The sequence below is a fragment of the Orcinus orca genome, chromosome 4, assembly GCF_937001465.1.
Source record: "Orcinus orca chromosome 4, mOrcOrc1.1, whole genome shotgun sequence".
In the NCBI taxonomy this organism is placed as follows: Eukaryota; Metazoa; Chordata; class Mammalia; order Artiodactyla; family Delphinidae; genus Orcinus; species Orcinus orca.
In genome coordinates this window covers 93,792,764-93,813,145 of record NC_064562.1, presented here as the reverse complement: position 1 = coordinate 93,813,145, position 20,382 = coordinate 93,792,764, and the positions used below count along the sequence as shown (strand labels likewise).

Sequence of the window (20,382 nt, the reverse complement as noted above, 5' to 3'; positions counted from 1 at the left end):
CGGGAACCTGGCGATCCAGGCTCCCCGTGGCGGGCTGCACAGGCTCCCCGGAAGAGGGGTGTGGATAGTGACCTGTGCTCGCACACAGGCCCCTTGGTGGCAGCAGCAGCAGCCTTAGCATCTCCCGCCCGTCCCTGGGGTCCGTGCTTTTAGCCGCGGCTCGCGCCCGTTTCTGCGGTCCGCGCTTTTAGCTGCGGCTCGCGCCCGTTTCTGGGGTCCGCGCTTTTAGCCGCGGCTCGCGCCCATCTCTGGGGTCCGCGTTTAGCTGCGGCTCGCGCCCTTCTCTGGAGTTCGCGCTTTTAGCCGTGGCTCGCGCCCGTCTCTGGAGTTCCTTTAAGCAGCGCTCTTAAACCCCTCTCCTCGTGCACCAGGAAACAAAGAGGGAAGAAAAAGTCTCTTGCCTCTTCAGCAGGTGCAGACTTTTACCCGAACTCCCTCCCGGCTCCGACCGAAACCCGAGCCTCAGCTCGCAGCCCCGCCCGCCCCAGCGGGTGAGCAGACAAGCCTCTCGGGCTGGTGAGTGCCGGTCGGCATCGATCCTCTGTGCGGGCATCTCTCCGCTTTGCCCTTCGCACCCCTGCTGCTGTGCCGAAGCTCCCCCCTCCGCCTCTTGCAGTCTCCGCCCACGAAGGGGCTTCCTAGTGTGTGGAAACCTTTCCTCCTTCACAGCTCCCTCCCACTGGTGCAGGTGCCGTCCCTATTCTTTTGTCTCTGTTTTTTCTTTTTTTCTTTTGCCCTACCCAGTTACGTGGGGAGTTTCTTGGCTTTTGGGAGGTCTGAGGTCTTCTGCCAGCCTTCAGTAGGTGTTCTGTAGGAGTTGTTCCACGTGTAGATGTATTTCTGGTGTGTCTGTGGGGAGGAAGGTGATCTCCGCGTCTTACTCTTCCGCCATCTTCAAGGTCCCCCTCCCTTGTTCTTTGATCATCTTTACAATCACTACCCTGAACTCTTTCTCAGGTACATTGTCTATATGCACTTCACTTAGTCCTTCTGGAGTTTTATCTTGTTCCTTCCTTTGGAATATGTTCCTCTATCATTTCATTTTGCCTAACTTGTTTTTTTTTGTTTTTATGTATCTGGTAGGTTATGTATCTGGTACATTTCCTGACCTTGGAGAGTGACATTTTAAAGGAGAAGTCCTATGCATGCCAGCAGTGCAATTCTCTCTCTTTGCCAGAGCTATATGCTCTAGGGTTCCCCCCCATGAGGGTTGTATGGATCTTTGTATTGTGGCAGGCTGACTAGCCTAGAGCAGTTCCTGTCTCTTGTTGGGATCATTGTCCTTCAAGCTACTTTATTATACCATGACTTCATTTATTCAACATATCCTTCAGTGGTGACTATAGGCTATGTTATAGGCACTGTTCTATACACTGGGAATATAGTGGTGAACCTAAGATTCTGCACTGGCTGAGTTACATTCTGGTGTAACTAATTAGACCATTAACACATATACTAATAATATGTAAATTGTCAGGTGATGAGTCCTGTGATATAAAAAAAAATAAGATAAAGGGGATAGAAGGTGATGATGTCATTTTATATGAGATGTTCAGAGGAAGTCTGTCTGGTAAGGAGACATTTAATGATGCTTTAGATATGGTATATTTGAGATGACAGTTGGACACTCAAGTGGAGATGTAAATTACTCAGTCTTGAACCCAGTGAGTAGGTCCAGACTGTAGTTAAACAGATGGGATAGCTGGAAGATGTACTGTATTTAAAGCTATGAGATTGGATGAGTATCCAGTAGAGGATCAGAGAAGACTGACTAGTGAAGGAGGAAAACTACAAGATAATGGTGTCCTGGAGACCAATCCTAGAATGTATTGCACAAAGGAGGGGAGACAAACTGTATAAAATTGCTACAGATAGTGATGGGTCAAGTATGACGATTGAAAACTGACCATTTAGATTGGCAATGAGGTTGTTCTGACTTTGAGAATAGTGGTTATGGTAGAATAATGGGAAACAAAATGTTGAATGAAGAGGGTTTAAAGAAAGAATGGGAGGGAAAAAGTAGAAGGCAGGAAGTGAGACAAATTTTACCACGAGATTTGCTGCAAACAGAAGTCAAATGAAGCATTAGCTGGAGGGGAAGATGAGATTCCCTCCAATGAGATATGTCTCTTTTTTCTGAGCATATTAGTGTTGATCTGATCTCAGGATCATGGTTTGGCTTATCTGGGTTGATTGAAATGACTTTTTGTCTCTCCCTAGTTTAGTGAATGCTCAGTTATTTAACTGAAGACCTCTCTGTGTTGTTCTTTGAAAGGATTAACAATATTTTCTATCAATCCAGTTTTGTGAACAATCAGCATCTTCACTCTTCTGGAATAGTGGTTCTTCATGTCATAGAACTTGGATCTTACAAGCAGCCCCAAACTGTAATTTTGCTGGGCAACAATTTTGAATCGTTTGTGCTGTATTATTTCAGTATTAAAGTTATTTAGCTAGCTGACTTCTAAGTAGTTACATCTCAAAATGCTCTCTTATCCTCCATTAATCATTATGATAGGTGTAACTCTGATGTAGTATTACAAAGTTATTCTGAGATGTGGGATAACAACAGTGCAAGAACTAGTGCTTGAAAAAACCAGGGGGCATTCTGCTTATCTGATACCTATATTAACAGATTAATATAGAAGTGTACTAGGGCTACATTAACAAAATTCCAGACTGGGTGGCAGAAATAATAGGAATTTATTTTCTCTCAATTTGTTTTGGAGGCTAGAAGACTGAGATCAAGATGTTGGCAGGTTTGATTTCATCTGAGGCCTTTCTCCTTGGCTTGCAGATGGCCGCCTTCTTGCTGTGTCCTCACATGGTTTTGCCCCTGTGTGTTGTGTGTCCAAATTTCCTCTTCTTATAAGGACACCAGTCAGATTTATGAGAACCCACCCCAACAACCTCATTTTGACTTAATCACCTCTTTAAAGGCTCTATTTCCAAATACTTCAAATTTGGGGGTACTAGGGGTTAGGGCTTTAGCATATGGGTTTTGGGGAAACACAATTCATCCTACCACCTGTGGTAATCTGTTCTGTTAGTGTATAACATATTTTTAAAGGGATGAGAAAAAAATAAGCAATTTGAAAAACAGTAGTAAGAAGTAGCAACTTAGACCAAATGAGAGCTAGAAAAACTAATAAATTAATAAATAACATTTACTACACCTCTACTGTGGGTCAGGTATGTGACATATACACACACATATAAAAATATGTATACAGTCATCTCTCAGTATCTGCAGGAGATTGGTTCCAGGACCTGCTACTGATACCAAAATCTGAGGATGCTCAAGTCCCATAGTCAGCTCTTCATACTCATGGGTTTCATATCTGTAGGTTCAGCCAACCATGAATAGCATATTAAGTTTTCAGTCACAGTTGCCTGAATCTGTGAATGCAGAATGTGTGGATACTGAGGGCCAACTTCATACTTATTGAAAAAAATCCACAGATAAGTGGACCTGTGCAGTTCTTTCCCTTGAACAATCTGGGGGTTAAGGGCGCTGACCTCTGCCCAGTTGAAAATCCTTAGGTAACTTAGAGTTGGTTCTCCCTATCTGTGGAATCAACCAACCATAGATCATGTAGTACTGTAGTATTTACTGTTGAAAAAAATCCGTGTATAAGTGAACTGGCACAGTTCAAACTTGTGTTGTTCAAGGGCCAACTGTATATGAGTCATACTACAAGATCAGTGTTATTCCCACTTCTTGGATGAGGACATTTAGATTCTAAACTTTAATAATTCACAAAAAGTCTTAAATCTGTACAGGTATCTCAATTTTTAAAAATGTTACATTCAACATATGGTAGCCATGGCAGAGAAGATAAGGATATACAAAATAATTTAAAACATTTAACAAAAAATTGTTAAAAATAATAACTATAAAATGTAAAGCAGATAAATTTTATCTATCTACAAGATTCATTTCTGTGATGTCTATTTCCAAATGATTAGAAATAAATGTGATGATTGTACACATAATAGGATATCCACATTGTTGATAATATTAAAGTCTTGGTGCAAATTTTGATGAGATAGTGAAAGTTTACATTTTCTTCTCCCCAGAGTGATTATCAAAAGTTTAAGAAAACGTGCAAATATCTGGATACTACCATCTATCCAAATAAATTTGGTGCATTTTCAAAAGTATTTCCTTTTACAATATAGTTTATTTTAGGATTAAAAATTATCAAATGTAAATGCAAATTAGCAGCTAATATAGTTATGTGCACATCATATTTTTGCTTCAATTACTTTTGCTTAGTTTTATTAACTTTAGTTAGGGCTCTAGAAATGAGAGTACCATCAATCTGTTTGTGTCATGTCTGCATATATTCATCATTTAAAAAAGAACAATATTCATACTGACATGTTTGAAAAAATGACAGCTAGTTTGAGGTGTATATTAAATTCAGTTTTAAAAAAGGCAAAAAGGAAAGGCAATCTATTTGATTTATTTCTCTATTTTGAAAAGTTCAAAGTGGTTATTTTGAAAATCAGTTGCACTCAAGTGGACTTGTAAAACAATTTTAATTTTTACTCAAAATATATGAGAGGTCATCATTAGTCCTTATCTTACACTTGAAAAATGGAGACAATTGTACAGGAAGGGAAGGGAAACAGAAGTTATTAGATTTTAAGCTCAAGTTTCAAAAGTATTCAAATAAGGCAGGTAAAAAAAAAGATACTTTCCCATTGTCCAACATAATTTTCATGTCTCCTTATTTCATAAAACATAAATATCATTTACCAGAAATAATAGTTTATTTTAGATTTTTTCCTAAATACCATGATTTCTTGCTTTTTAAAGGAAGGCTCCCCAGCAGTGCCACCTATAAACTGACCAGCAGTTTCTCTCTTTAAAAAAATTCCAATCTATGTGGATTTAAAGAATAAATATCACACCCCCATGGTAAACTATTTTATCACCACCATATATAAGTGATCAGTATTTTTCAATGAAGAAATTCATAGCATCAAACAGTGTTATACTGCACTATGATTGGACTGACTGAAGTATGGGCCTCTGTATACAAATTCTGATAAGACACCTGAAAAACAGGGGGAAAAGGAAATGGAAACTTACACTGCATTGAAGAGACTGTGTGCAGAGGACCTCGCATGGATGCCACTTGCACTGAGTGCAAGTGGAATAAAGCTAGGAATGAAGCTTGGCTACCTAAAATAATTTTGATCAAAATAATTTTGATCAAAACTCACCCGACCTAATAAAATTCTAAAGAAACTGACAAAAAGTGCTACCCCTAATGTCACCTATAACTAGATAGTATTGTCTGTGAGGAAAATAACCAACTCAGTAGGTACTCTTTATGTGGAAACAAAAGTAGAGGGCTTGGTCATTATTCATCAGGCACAGGGAGGAGACTGCTGCTTTATTAAAAAAAAAAAAAAAAAAAGACAAGGTTAAAAGTGAACTGGTAGCCCCCAGAAGTATAGTATCAATTGTTAATCTAACTCCTACCTCCAGGTGGCCATATGTTGTACACTTCCAGTAAATTTTGACTCAGTCTTACCTAATAAGAAATGAACATACAAAGAAAAACAATAAACCAACAATAAAACCCTGTGATGATGAAAGTTGCTCATTCCAAAATGATAGTAAGGAACTCTAAATAAAAAAAAACAAAAATTGCTTGTACACAGCAACAGTGCAAGTGTCATCCATGCCAGGTCCTGTGCACACAATCTCTTCAATGCAGTATAAGTTTCCTCTCAGCAGCCACCTGCAAAGAACTGAAGTGTAGTGAATGGATTTGCACTGCAGCTGATTCACTGACACTGTAAGGAAGAGTGGCCAGTGCCATTATTCGTGTTTAGTGGCTGAATACTAATCTTGGGAAATACTTAGTCACTAGACTTTTTTCTTAACAAGCAGTTTCTCGTGAACAAGGTCTGGTCAACAGTGAACTAGAATGAATCTCAACCTGACCTCCTTGACTTTTAGGACATTTTTAACTCTGCCTCTCTTTTTTTTTTTAAATGTCGGTTCATTGGTTTGTTTATTTATTTACTTTTGGCTGTGTTGGGTCTTCGTTTCTGTGCGAGGGCTTTCTCCAGTTGCGGCAAGCAGGCGCCACTCTTCATCGCAGTGTGCAGACCTCTCACTATTGTGGCCTCTCTTGTTGCGGAGCACAGGCTCCAGATGCACAGGCTCAGTAGTTGTGGCTCACAGGCCCAGTTGCTCTATGGCATGTGGGATTTTCACAGACCAGGGCTCGAACCCGTATCCCATGCATTGGTAGGCAGATTCTCAACCACTGCGCCACCAGGGAAGCCCCCTCTTTGCCTCTTTTAAAGTGTTGTTTGATAGGCAGCCACTAAAATAAATCCTCCCCCTTTTCAACTTACTTCCTTTTTTTCCCCTAAGGTTGGCCCTGTGTAAACCTAAAAACATATGGTAACTTTATATACAAGGTTTCTCAAAGTGCAAAATGTGTTACATATAATTTCATAGGCTTCATTTATACAGAGCATTCTATACAATACAGTACAGTTTGTGATTTCTGTTCATAAATTTACACCACTTAGACAACTACAGTTGACCCTTGAACAATGTGGGTTTGAACCGCCATGGGTCCACTTATACATGGACATCTTTTTTTTTTTTTGCGGTACGCGGGCCTCTCACTGTTGTGGCCTCTCCCGTTGCGGAGCACAGGCTCCGGACGCGCAGGCTCAGCGGCCATGGCTCACGGGCCCAGCCGCTCCGCGTCATGTGGGATCCTCCCAGACCGGGGCACGAACCCGTGTTCCCTGCATCGGCAGGCGTACTCTCAACCACTGCGCCACCAGGGAAGCCCCATAGACATCTTTTGATAGTGAATCCTACAGCACTACATGATCCACAATTAGTTCAGTCCACAAATGCAGAGGAATTCTGTATACAGGGGAGGGGTTTGACTACAAATTATGCATGTATTAACACACCAACCCTTGCCCATGTTGTTCAAGGGTCAACTGTACTTCAAAAGGTGGCCACTCAAAGTAACCCAATGCCTTCCTACACAAGGTTAATATAGCTGAACTGTACAGGCTTTGTTCAGAACAAAACACAGTGAATTTACACTTATATATACATACATAGTTTAAAATGCTCTTTAAATGGTTAAGGATAGCTAGACAAATCTCACCAACCATGAAATATATTTTGGTTTCTGGTTTGCACACATACATTGTACACAATATTTAAAAAAATAATTTGCAAGACAAGTCATTTTATTTATTTTTACACCATCTACTCAGGCTGTGACTCTTTTGGAAGGGTTCTTGCCCGCTGTAGAACCACACTAAGCTCTTCGATGACCTTTGGTGGTAACTTATTAGAGTCCAAAGTAGCTTTGCCATTCCTGTCCTCAGTCTTCTTCAATGTCTTTAGGCCTTTCTGGCCTTTCTGTTGCCCTTGAAGGACCTCAGCCTCTGTGTCCTCCAGACAGTTGAAACTCCAATGTTTTCTGGTTCGATTTCGAAGTTTCTCATCCTTGTGCTCCAGGCACTGGGCCACGATGGAGGCTCTCTCCCTTAAGGTGCCATCCCCAGGCTCTTGGTCACGCTTTGCACTGAGCCGTAGCCTTTCGAGTTCTGCTTTTGCACTCTAAATATAAAACAAAACATCTCACAGGGAAGCAAGATCTGGAACACTTTTTTTAAAGAATACTCTGCACATAAAAGTTGATGCTTCTTGTATTAGAATTTATTTCTATGATTTAGGTTCTAACATGACTTTGGTACAAGCAGCATGTCTGAATTTATAGACTGATCTTAGAGCTACAAAATCAACTGAAATGGAGATCATGGAAATTTATTTTAACAAGCATTTAGCATACCACTTCAAAGATGTCTTTCAAGTTAGTTATTCAAATTAACTCTCATTTCAAACTTGCCTCTTCCAATTCAGTGCCGCTTATATGTGTCACATATTCATGCATCTGTAATTCCTACAGTGTTATACCCAAAGGACAGAGGAAAAAGGGAGTCTCCGTGGCCATGAGTCCAGGAAATGCTCTGTACTACAGATCCCTCTTTGAGAGTCACAATACATATTAGCATATTAAAGAAGCTAAGAAATATTACAGCAGAAAAATCTGACTTCTTTTTCTATTTTCTCTTCCCCAAATATTTGACTAGTGAAATCTTTTCCCCACATAATACCCTATTAGAATCCCACAGAAATATATACCCATAGATATACTTATGAAAATACTGAAAGGTATATATAGTTGTGTATTAAAACCCACTTTTGTATCAGTGGATTAAAGTACACATTCATTCAGTGAACTTTAAGTGCCTACAGGTACCAGAAATCCATCGAGACACAACTTGCATTGGGACAGAGGTGCACTTTCCTAACTAGCGTCCAGGGTGTCTTGTGACTGGGCAAGTACTGGCATCCAGAACTCTCATGAGATTCTCAAAGGTGACTACAACCTCATCAAATGTAAGATAAAAGAATGAACAACAGAGAAGCAAGCATCTAGTGGATATGGAGCCACAGCAAGAGGCTACCCAAAAAATTGGGTCAGGGCAGGAAGGCATAGTCATTTTTCTTTTCACAAACAAGAATTGAAGGAATTTCTTCAATATTTCCCTAGTAAAAATTGAAAAGCACAGAAAGAAGAAATCCAAAGAAAATTTTTTTATTATATTACAAATGTTTGAGAGAGAGAAGATGAAATAAAAGGGGTAGTATATAATATTAAGAATGGGACTATTTTGCAGATGGCAGAGTAGTAGGACGTGAGCTCACCCCTTCTTAGGAAAACACCAAAAATCACAACTAACTGCTGAACAACCATGAACCAAAAAAAAAAGCCAGAACCTACCAAAAAAGATACCCTACATCCAAAGACAAAGAAGAAGCCACATGAGATGGCAGGAGGGGCACAATTGTGATAAAATCAAATCCCATATCTGCCAGGTGGGTGACCCATAAAACTGGAAAATAATTATACCACAGAAGTTATCCCATAGGAGTGGAAGTCCTGAGCCTCACATGAGGCTTCCCAGCCTGGGGGTCTGGCAACAGGAGGAGGAGCCCCCAGAGAATCTGGCTTTGAAGGCCAGCAGAGTTTGATCACAGGAATTCCACAGGACTGGGGGAAAACAGAAACTCCACTCTTGGAGGGTACACACAAGGTCTCATGCACACCAGGACCCAGGGAAAAAAAAGGAATGAACTCATAAAAGACTGGGCCAGACCTACCTGCCAGTATTGGAGGGTCTTCTGCAGAGGCAGGGGGGAGGCTGTGGCTCACTGTTGGGGACAGAGACACTGGCAGCAGTAGTTCTCGGGAGTACTCATTGGTGTGAGCTTTCCTGGAGGCTGCCATTTCCTCCCCAAGACCTAGCCCCACCCAATGGCCTGTAGGCTCCAGTGGTGGGATGCCTCAGGCCAAACAACCAATACAGCACCACCCATCAGCAGACAGACTGCTTAAAGTCTTCCTGAGCATGGCCCTGCCCACCAGAAGGACAAGACTTAGCTTCACCCACCATTGGGTAGGAACCAGTCCCTCCCACCAGGAAGCCTGCACAAGTCCCTTAGCCTCATCTACCAGAGGGCAGACAGCAGAAGCAAGAACTACAATCCTGCAGCCTGTGGAAATGAGATGGCAGAGGAGTATTTCCCAGATGAAGGAACAAGATGAAACCCCAGAAGAACAACTAAGTGAAGCAGAGATAGGCAATCTACCAGAAAAAGAATTCAGAGTAATGATACTGCAAGATGATCCAAGATCTCAGGAAAAGAATGGAGGCACAGATTGAGAAGTTACAAGAAAAGTTTAACAAAGACCTAGAAGAACTAAAGAACAAACAGAGATGAACAACACAGTAAATGAAATGAAAAATACACTAGAAGGAATCAATAGCTGAATAGCTGAGGCAGAAAAACGGATAAGTGAGGTGCAAGACAGAATGGTGGAAATCAATGCTGCAAAACAGAATAAAGAAAAAAGAATGAAAAGAAGTGAAAACAGTCTAAGAGACCTCTGGGACAACATTAAATGCCCCAACATTCACATTACAGGAGTCCTGGAAGGAGAAGAGAGAGACAAAGGATTTGAGAAAATAATTGAAGAGATAATAGCTGAAAACCTCCCTACCATGGGAAAGGAAACAGTCACCCAAGTCCAGGAAGTACAGAGAGTCCCAGGCAGGATAACCCCAAAAAGAACATGCCGAGACACATAGTAATCAAATTGCCAAAAATTAAAGACAAAGAAAGAACATTAAAAGCAACAAGGGAAAAGAGACAAATAACATACAAGGGAACTCCCCTAAGGTTAACAGCTGATTTCTCAGCAGAAACTTTACAAGCCAGAAGGGAGTGGCACAATATATTTAAAGTGATGAAAGGGAAGAACCTACAACCAAGAATACTCTATCCAGCAAGGCGCTCATTCACATTTGAGAGAGAAATCAAAAGCTCTACAGACAAGCAAAAGCTAAGAGAATTCAGCACCACCAGACCAGCTTTGCAACAAATGCTAACGGAACTTCTCAAAGCAGAAAAGAAAGGGCCACAACTAGAAACAAGAAAATTACAAATGGAAAAGCTTTCTGGCAAAGGCAAACATACAGTAAAGGTAGGAAATCATCTGCACACAGATATGATTACCAAAACCAGCAACTGTGAGATGAGGAGAGCACAAATGCAGGATATTGGCAATGCATTTGTAATGAAAAGACCAGCAACTTAAAACAATCTTGTTTGTATATAGACTGCTATATCAAAACCTCACGGTAACTGCAAACTGAAAATCTACAATAGATACACTCAAAGAAAAAGGAATCCAAACACAACACTAAAGTTAGTCATCAATTCACAAGAGAACAAAAGAGGAAGGGAAGAAAACAGAGCTGCAAAAACAAATCCAAAACAATTAACAAAATAGCAATAAGAACATATATATTGATAATTACCTTAAATCTAAATGGAATGAATGCTCCCACCAAAAACAGACTGGCTGAATGGATACAAAAACAAAACCCCTAGGGCTTCCCTGGTGGCACAGTGGTTGAAAGTCTGCCTGCCGATGCAGGGGACACGGGTTCGTGCCCCGGTCCGGGAGGATCCCACATGCCGCAGAGTGGCTGGGCCCGTGAACCATGGCCACTGAGCCTGCACGTCCGGAGCCTGTGCTCCGCAACGGGAGAGGCCACAACAGTGAGAGGCCCATGTACCGCAAAAAACAAACAAACAAAAAACCCCTATATATATTCTGTCTACAAGAGATGCACTTCAGATCTAGGGACACATACAGACTGAAAGTGAGGGGATGCAAAAAGGCGTTCCATGCAAATGGAAATCAAAAGAAAGCTGGAGTAGCAATACTCATATCAAACAAATAGGCTTTAGAATAAAGACTGTTACAAGAGACAAAGAAGGACACCACATAATGATCAAGGGATCAATTCAAGAAGAAGATACAACAATTGTAAATATATAAGAACCCAATATAGGTGCCTCAATATATAGGGCAAATACTAACAGCCATATAAGGAGAAATAGACAGTAACCAATAATAGGGATTTTAACACCCCATTTTCATCAATGGACAGATCATCCAGACAAAAAATCAGTAAGGAAACACACTTTAAATGACACATTAGACCAGATGGACTTAATTGAGATTTATAGAGCATTCCATCCCAAAGCAGCAGAATACATATTCTTCTCACGTGCACATGGCACATTCTCCAGGCCATGTGCTGGGCCATAAAGTGAGCCTTAGTAAATTTAAGAAAATTGAAATCATCAAGCATCTTTTCCGACCACAACAATATGAGATTAGAAATCAACTATAAGAAAAAAACCCGTAAAAAACACAAACATGTGAAGGTAAAAAATATGCTATTAAACAACCAATGGATCACTGAAGAAATCAAAGAGGAAATCAGAAGATACCCAGAGACAAATGAAAACGAAAGCACACTGATCCAAGACCTATGGATGCAGCAAAAGCAGTTCTAAGAGGGAAGTTTACAGCAATGTAATCTTACCTCAGGAAACAAGAAAAATTATAAATAAACAACCTAACCTTACGCTTAAAGCAACTACAGAAAGAAGAAGAAAAACCCAAAGTTAGTAGAAGGAAAGAAATCATAAAGATCAGAGCAGAAATAAATGAAATAGAAATGAAGAAAACAACAGAATATCAATGAAACTAAAAAGCTGGTTCTTTGAAAAAATAAAATTGATAAACCTTTAGCCACACTCATCAAGGAAAAAAGGGAGAGGGCTCAAATCAATAAAATCAGAAATGAAAAAAGAGAAGTTACAGAGACACCACAGAAATACAGAGGATCATAAGAAACCACTACAAACAACTATACGCTAATAAAGTGGAAAACCTGGAAGAAATGGACAAATTCTTAGAAAGGTACAATCTCCTAAGACTGAACCAGGAAGAAATAGAAAATATGAACAGATCAATCAGGAGTACTGATATTGAAACTGTGATTAAAAAACTCCCAACAAACAAAAGTCCAGGACCAGATGGCTTCACAGGTGAATTCTATCAAACATTTAGAGAAGAGCTAACACCTATCCTTCTGAAAGTGTTCCAAAAAACTGCAGAGGAAGGAACACTCCCAAACTCATTCTATGAGGCCATCATCACCCTGGTACCAAAACCTGACAAAGATACTACAAAAAATGAAAATTACAGGCCAATATAGCACTGATGAACGTAGATGCAAAAATCCTCAACAAAATACTAGCAATCTGAATCCAACAATACATTAAAAGGATCATATACCATGATCAAGTGGGATTCATCCCAGGGATGCAAGGATTCTTCAGTGTCTGCAAATCAATCAGTGTGATACACCATATTAACAAATTGAAGAAGAAAAACCATATGATCACTTCAATACATGCAGAATAAGCTTTTGACAAAATTCAACATCCATTTATGACAATAACTCTGCAGAAAGTGTACATAGAGGGAACATACCTCAACATAATAAAGACCATATATGACAAACCCAAAGCTAACATTATATCCAACAGTGAAAAGCTAAAAGCATTTCCTCTAAGGTCAGGGACAAGAGAAGGATTTTCAATTGTGCCACTTTTATTCAGCATAGCTTTGGAAGTCCTAGCCATGGCAATCAGAGAATAGAAAGAAAAAAAAGGAATGCAAATTGGAAAAGAAGAAGTAAAACTGTCACTGTTTGCAGATGATGTGATACTATGCATAGAAAATCCTAAAGATGCTACCAGAAAACTACTAGAGCTCATCAATGAATTCGGTAAAGTTGCAGGATACAAAATTATTACACAGAAATCTGTTGCATTTCTACACACTAACTATGAAAGATAGAAAGAGAAATTAAAGAAACAATCTCATTTACCATCTCATCAAAAAGAATAAAATACCTAGGAATAAACCTACCTAAGGACGCAGAAGACTTGTACTCTGAAAACTATAAGACACTGATGAAAGAAATCGAAGATGACACAAACAGATGGAGAGATATACCATATTCTTGCATTGTAAGAATCCACATTGTCAGAATGACCATACTTCCCAAAGCATTGCTATCTTTAAAATAGATAACCAACAAGGTCCTCCTGGATAGAACAGGGAACTCTGCTCAATATTCTGTAATAACCTAATGGGAAAAGAATTTGAAAAAGAATAGATACATGTATATGTATAACTGAATCACTTTGCTGTACACCTGAAACTAACACAACATTGTTAATCAACTATACTCCAATATAAAATAAAAATTTTTTAAAATACTATTTTGAAAAAAAAAAATGAAACTAAGTAGCATAAACAGTGCTGTAACTAAGGATGTCTAATATAATGTTTAAAGGGCAATATCTCACCTCTTTATTTTTCTCTATAGTGCTCATCACTTTCTAATATATATACTAGGCAAGCTACTTATATCTCGTGATTATCTGAATGCTCTGCTAGAAAGTTAATGCAATGCAAGGATTCTTTTGTTTGATTTGTTCATTGACGTGCAAACCTATCACAGTGCCAGCACACAGGAAGTGGTCAATAAATATTTTCTGAATAGGAAATGAAGAAAGCTTAAAAAAATTCAGATGTTTAATATTCTGTTCTATTTTCCTAAATTTCAGCAGATCAGGACATGAAATTTTGTAAGTCAAATTCAAGCTGAATAAAAACATTTTAATCAACATAAATTATAAATAATTTTGCAATTTAGGATTTTCTGATAAGCTCATGATTATACATCTCAGATAAGTATTTCTTCTCTAAAACTGATAGGAAGAAATATTTAGTTATTTAGTGTCTAGTTGAATTCTAAAGTTTAATTAGAATATGTTTAAGAGAGATAGTAGTAATAGTTGCACAACCATGTGAATGTAATTAATGTACTATGCACTTAAAATGGAAAATTTATGTGTATTTTATCACAGTACAAAAAAAATGAGAGATTAGTAAAAATTATGGCTATTTAGCATGGGAATGTGACTGGGAGTTTATAAATATGAATCTTACTAAAAAGTTTCACATGACATCTATTACGGAAAATCAAGGATCAATATAGAGTGGTTTTATATATTATATATATTATACAGTTCTCATTACTTTTCAGTTATCAGCAGAAAGACTTTGGGACGCTCTTAGATGCAGAATTTAGAGGCCAAATATTCATACATGTAATGCTGAAATTTCAAGTAAAACTATGATATTAGCTAAATGACATAACCTTATACAAAGGTGGGGAGGCATGATGAAGTGAACTGGTAGAAATCAAGAGATGGTAGTGAGTGCTTTGCATGAACAATATGGTGTGTGGAGTGCCTTTGCATGTTGTGGGGAAAGAAAGCCAAGGCATCAGTACTGTGGAAAGAAGGGCATCATTTATGTGCTGCACTGTCCTTAAGGTCTTAATAATTTAAAAAGAAAGACTGATAAGGTATGAAATTAGGAGAGTAAAAGGTAGGCTGGTCCAGACGATGCCAGTTTGTGTCAGAGGGCATTTAGAGAAAACTGTTTGTTTAAATGGAAATGAGGATCTGAAATGGAGTGTGTCTCCCAGCAGAGAGAACACCCCCCCTGTGAAGTAAGGGCTTTTATTATCCCTAGGAGCTTACAGATAAAAGCTGAGCACAATGAACACGATGAAGTAGGTACCTAAGAGGAAGTAGGAGGGCCGTAGGTAGCATCTAGCTTGTACATTCTTATGCATTATTTGCCTCTTCATGTATGATTTCCTTTGTCAACAACTTACTTCCTCTGGCTTATTCACTAGCTCACTACTAATTTACTCAATAAATTTTGGAAGTCACTTCCTCCAGGAAGCCTTCCCTGCCTGGAGGAGGTATTCTCATACAAGTTTCTACTGAACCTCATGAAAGCAAGACAGCTCATGGAATGGGAAGTCACCAAATTCACCAATCTGTCAACAATTTGTTTGAAAAGCAACGCTTCTTGAATATATCTGTTGATATGACTATATATATATATATATATATATATATATATATATATATATATTTTTTTTTTTTGTGGTACGTGGGCCTCTCACTGTTGTGGCCTCTCCCATTGCGGAGCACAGGCTCCTGACACGCAGGCTCAGCGGCCATGGCTCACGGGCCCAGCCGCTCTGTGGCATGTGGGATCCTCCCGGACCAGGGCACAAACCCATGTCCCCTGAATTGGCAGGCGGACTCTCAACGACTGCGCCACCAGGGAAGCCCGATATTACTATATTTTTTTCTTATGAATCTACTCTTAGTAATACTTTGTCATTTTATTAATATATTTTCTTATGTATTTACATAAATCTAATTCAATAACAAATATTTTATTGGTTCATATGAAAACTTGCAATTCTAATTTTGTCTTCTTTTTAAGAAATTTTAAAATTTGTTGAATTACCACATTTACTAAATTTACAAAAAAGCTTGGTTTAGTTTACTAACAAATTTTCTAGCAATTAGTATTTCACAAAATTGCTTTTTAAGCCTTTAATGATTTTGTTACAGTTTTTGTACAGTTTTCTGGTCTCAAGTATGCTAAAAAATAATTGTCTCTGAAATTCTGGATTTGGGATTAAGTAAGAAATTATTATGTATTCAATCATCACCTCAGTTCTGTACTGGATACTGGTTAATGTATTTTGATCCTAATAATTTATTTTTTGCTTTGCTCCTAAGGCACAATCCTGAGGCACTGTCAGGAGAAGCTGGAGTCACAGTAGGACATATCTACTCCCTATGTTCCTGTGTTCCCTAATCTGGGTTCTTGGGAAACATGACTCTTAAAATTTTAAGATTCCAGATTAGCTGAGGAATCCATAGTTCTGCAAAGCAGTTTATTAGGAAGAAAAACCTGTAAGCGCAGAATGGCAGGAGGGACAAGCTCCTGAGTTCTTACTGTCTTATTCCTCCTTTTGATCACAGCAGCGCATAAGGACTGAACAGGCAACAAAGGGAATAAACCATTATTTCAAAGCTTTTATCTTCTGGAGAAGAAGCATATTACAGTGAGATAAATGTTCAAGGAAAGACAGTCATGGAAAAACATTTTAAAAAAATCTGATCACTAAATTAAAATGGCTTTTGTCTTTCAAAAGTTATTCCTGTTACACCTGAAACTAACACAACATTGTAAATCAACTATACTCCAGTAAAATTAAAAAAAAAAAAAAAGTTATTCCTGTTTGGAAAGCAAGGAACTCACACAGCTTAATGGCCAAACCTAGGCTCCAAGAAGAAAGAACAGTATCTTTTACATGCTTTTCTTTTTGCTTTGAGGGACTCATTTAAGGCCTTGAAATGCACATTAGTTGCAAATTGTCTAATGAGTTTTGAGTGCAAACAGCCTATGTCTTTTTCCTGAATCAAGACTGATGCTACTTATGGTCACCCTGCCCTTCAAGGTGAGAAGGAAAGCACACAGTTTTCATGAAAGATGCCAAATCTTCTTTATTGATGCTCAGGGGTCATCTTGCAGTTCCTTATATTAACTGAGACACCCCATCGGTTCCCAGCCTCTGAAATTTGATTGTGTTACTGGAAAGTCTAACTACCATGGCTCCAGACATTCTGCCATGGGCTCATTCTAAGGAGGTTAGAAGTGAACTTGTAAGGCTAATTTGAGACTGTGATTTTTATCACCAGAACTTCTATATACATATTTAACATTCTTGGCCACTTTAGGAATAAAAACAAAAAGTGGTATTGTACATATTTAATTGAGTGGTCAATGACATTATTAAAATTGATCATTTAAGAGAAGTTAATAAAATATAAAACTTCAGAGAGTGGCATAGGGTTATTCATAAAGTTTTCTTGATGGATGTTAGTTTTACTGTGCTTTTCAAAGTGCTTATTACTGTGCTTTTGAAACCAATGAAGTAATTAATGCATTTAATCACATTAAGACATAAGAAAACAAATGCTATGATTAATATAAAAACAAATAAAATCCTAACCTTACCTCAATATCTCTCCAGGCTTGGGTTGCATTTTTCTCATGCTGGATGGGAATTAGAGGCAAACCTCCAATTTTGGGAGTTTTGGTTATAGAACGTTTTCGTTCCTTTCCAGCTGGTGGCCATATATCACTTTCATGCTGTGGAAACAAAATTTCTTGCTGTGGGTGTGTGATTTCATTATGTGGTACACCAAATTATATAGTCACTTGGCTCCTTTCTCATATATCCAAGTCAGATGATCTGCTTTCCATGAGAAGGCTGTTTGTAATTATGATGTTCACTCTGATGGTGGTACCGCGTGAGGATGTAAAACTCTTAAGTGAACTGAGCTTTGAGGTCTCAGTTCAATTTCTAAACGTCAAATACATGCCTTCTGTACTGCTTATCCAACCAAAAGGGGAAAAATATTTAAGGAAACCGGCAAATCTCTTTGTGGAAGAAAATTAATATACGTGTCTACATTTTTAGGCCCTGTAATCAAAGCAATTGTACATTCATTTTCCCTTACCACCAAAGATAACTTTAGTGTCAAAATAATTTGACATTATATATACCCCAAGTCAACCTAAGGCATGGCTATTGGAAAAATTATCTTTATTTTATGACCTTTCAAAAAATGTTATTTTCATCATCTAATTGAATTCCAAAGAAACGTTACCTTGTACACAGACATTTATACTGAAAATCATTGTACAACAGAGAGTGGCACACATTTGTTCTCAAACTATTGACTACATATTCTGGGCACTGAGCAATTATAGATATGACTGGAGAAAAGGTAATTTTGCAAAGGGGAGAAATATCCATAGGATAAAAATATAAGCTCTTGGATGATAAATCCTTAAGACATGCATATAAAAGAAAAATCTTTAAAGAATTTTTCTATTCTTCAGGGTAGATTAACTTTTCAGAAGTTGGGAAAAACAAATTGATTTTCAGACAACAACCTGTGAAAGAAATACAGAATACCAACTACACACAATGAGACGTTTACAGATGTTATGATGAAATGAAAACCATTTGGTAAACTATATAGCTAAATGCCTACTCATTTTTTTCCTCTAAAGAATGAACAGATTCTCATTCTTATGTTGCAATTAGTAGTTTAACGTCGTGTTTTATAGCAAAGAACTAATTTCAACAAATGTTGACTATATACTCACTATAAAATAGCAGCTAAGTTATACTGAGGGGCAGACTGCTTGACTTTGTGCTTATCAATATACAGATATTATCTCATTTAATCCTCCATGATCCTACAGTGCAGGTCCTATTATTACTAGATTTAGTGCATAGGCATCAGATCTACCCTTGGATTTCAGTGAAGTGCTTACTTTGGTTCAGCAAATCTACAATGGTAAATTATACAATATTTCAATCAGAGAGAAAGTTACAAGCTTCATATTATTATTTTTATGTCATGGTCTTAAACTTGGTAAAAAAAACTTTGATATTACATAATTGGGATGTTCCCAACATGTAAAGCTGGGAGAATACTGGCTGGGAAGGAATTAGGTAATCCTAGGAATTATGCCTACACTTTTACTCACTGATGTATAATATATGTGTTAAACGGTATTTTGAGGAATCTAAGAGCAAATGTAGTTTTCAAACACATTTTTTTTTCTGACATGATATACAATGCTGTGAATACCAGCTAATTAGTTCTCACTGGATTGATCCAAGAGGTATTTTTCCCAATAACAGAAATCTTTAGATCTAAGTAATATGTTCTGATAACCTTTATAGTTATGTATAAGTGACTTCAAAAGTCATACTGCATGGAGCATATAGCTGAGGATCATACTCTCATTATAGTGATCACATCCCCAAATCTTCATTTCTGCATCCCACTTTTTCAAATTTTTTCCCCACATCTTTACTGAGGTATAATTGACAAAACTGTAAGATATTTAAAGTGTACAACGTGATGATTTGATACATGCATACATTGTGAAAGGATTCCCCCCATCGAGTTAATCAGCATATCTATCATCTCACATATTTAACCTTTCTGGGTTTCTTTTGGTAAGAACATTTAAGTTCTACTCTCTTAGCAAATTTAAATTATATAATACAGTGTTATGAACTATAGTCACCATGTCATCTATTAGATCCTCAGACCTTATTCATCTTATATCTGAAAGTATGTACCCTTTTACCAGCCTCTCACTATTTCCCCCACAGCCCCTGGCAACCAACTGTTCCATTCTGTTTCTATGAGTTTGATTTTTATATGGAATACCATGCAGTAATTGTCTTTGTCTGGCTTAATTCACTTAGCAAAATGCCCTCCAGGTTCATCCATGTTGTCCCAAATGACAGATTTCCTTTTTTAGGGCTGAACAATATTCCATTGTATACATGTTTGTATATATGTATGTGTGTGTATATACACACACACTACACACATCTTCTTTATCCATTCATCCATCGATAGACACTTAAGGTTGTTTCCATACCTTGCCTATGGTGAATAATCCTGCAGTAAACATGGTTCTGCCTCTCACTTTCTGACCTTGACATCTTTCCAGGTAACCTAGTTTAGTTTCATTAACCCTAAATATTCTTTAGACTCCTTGAGATCTTCAGTCCATTCTCCACCACCATTCTACTTTTCACATTTTTTCCCACTTCCTTCACAGTCTGGCTTAGATTTCATGGTCAATCAGTATACTCACCTCCTTATAAATAAGATCAAGTCCTGTGCTGCTTCTCCTTTGATCACACTTGCCTGGCAAAGCCCCAAGCCTAGTTAAACCCAATTATAATTACTCCATGGGTGCCTCCAAATTGATGGAGGGGAAATAAAAAATAGAAAATCAATCTGGAGATGCATCTCACTTTAAATTTACCCTTAAATTTCAAGTGAGCACTTAGCCTTCCCTTCATATTCTAGTATAGTACAACTGG

General features: G+C 38.2%; 1 protein-coding gene across 6 annotated transcripts in view; it reads right to left on the bottom strand.

Annotated features, from left to right (window-relative positions):
• Positions 1-4,526: 4,526 nt before the first annotated feature.
• ARAP2 (ArfGAP with RhoGAP domain, ankyrin repeat and PH domain 2) overlaps positions 4,527-20,382 on the bottom strand; it is a 199,375-nt gene continuing 183,519 nt past the window's right edge. For all 6 annotated transcript variants that reach the window (XM_033421634.2, XM_049709607.1, XM_033421631.2 and 3 more), the window contains 2 exons: positions 17,472-17,606; positions 4,527-7,627 (listed from right to left, as the gene is read on the bottom strand). In XM_033421634.2, the coding sequence (XP_033277525.2) occupies positions 7,271-7,627; positions 17,472-17,606 (492 nt within the window). In that variant the 3' untranslated portion in view covers positions 4,527-7,270. The remainder of the gene's footprint in view (positions 7,628-17,471; positions 17,607-20,382) is intronic.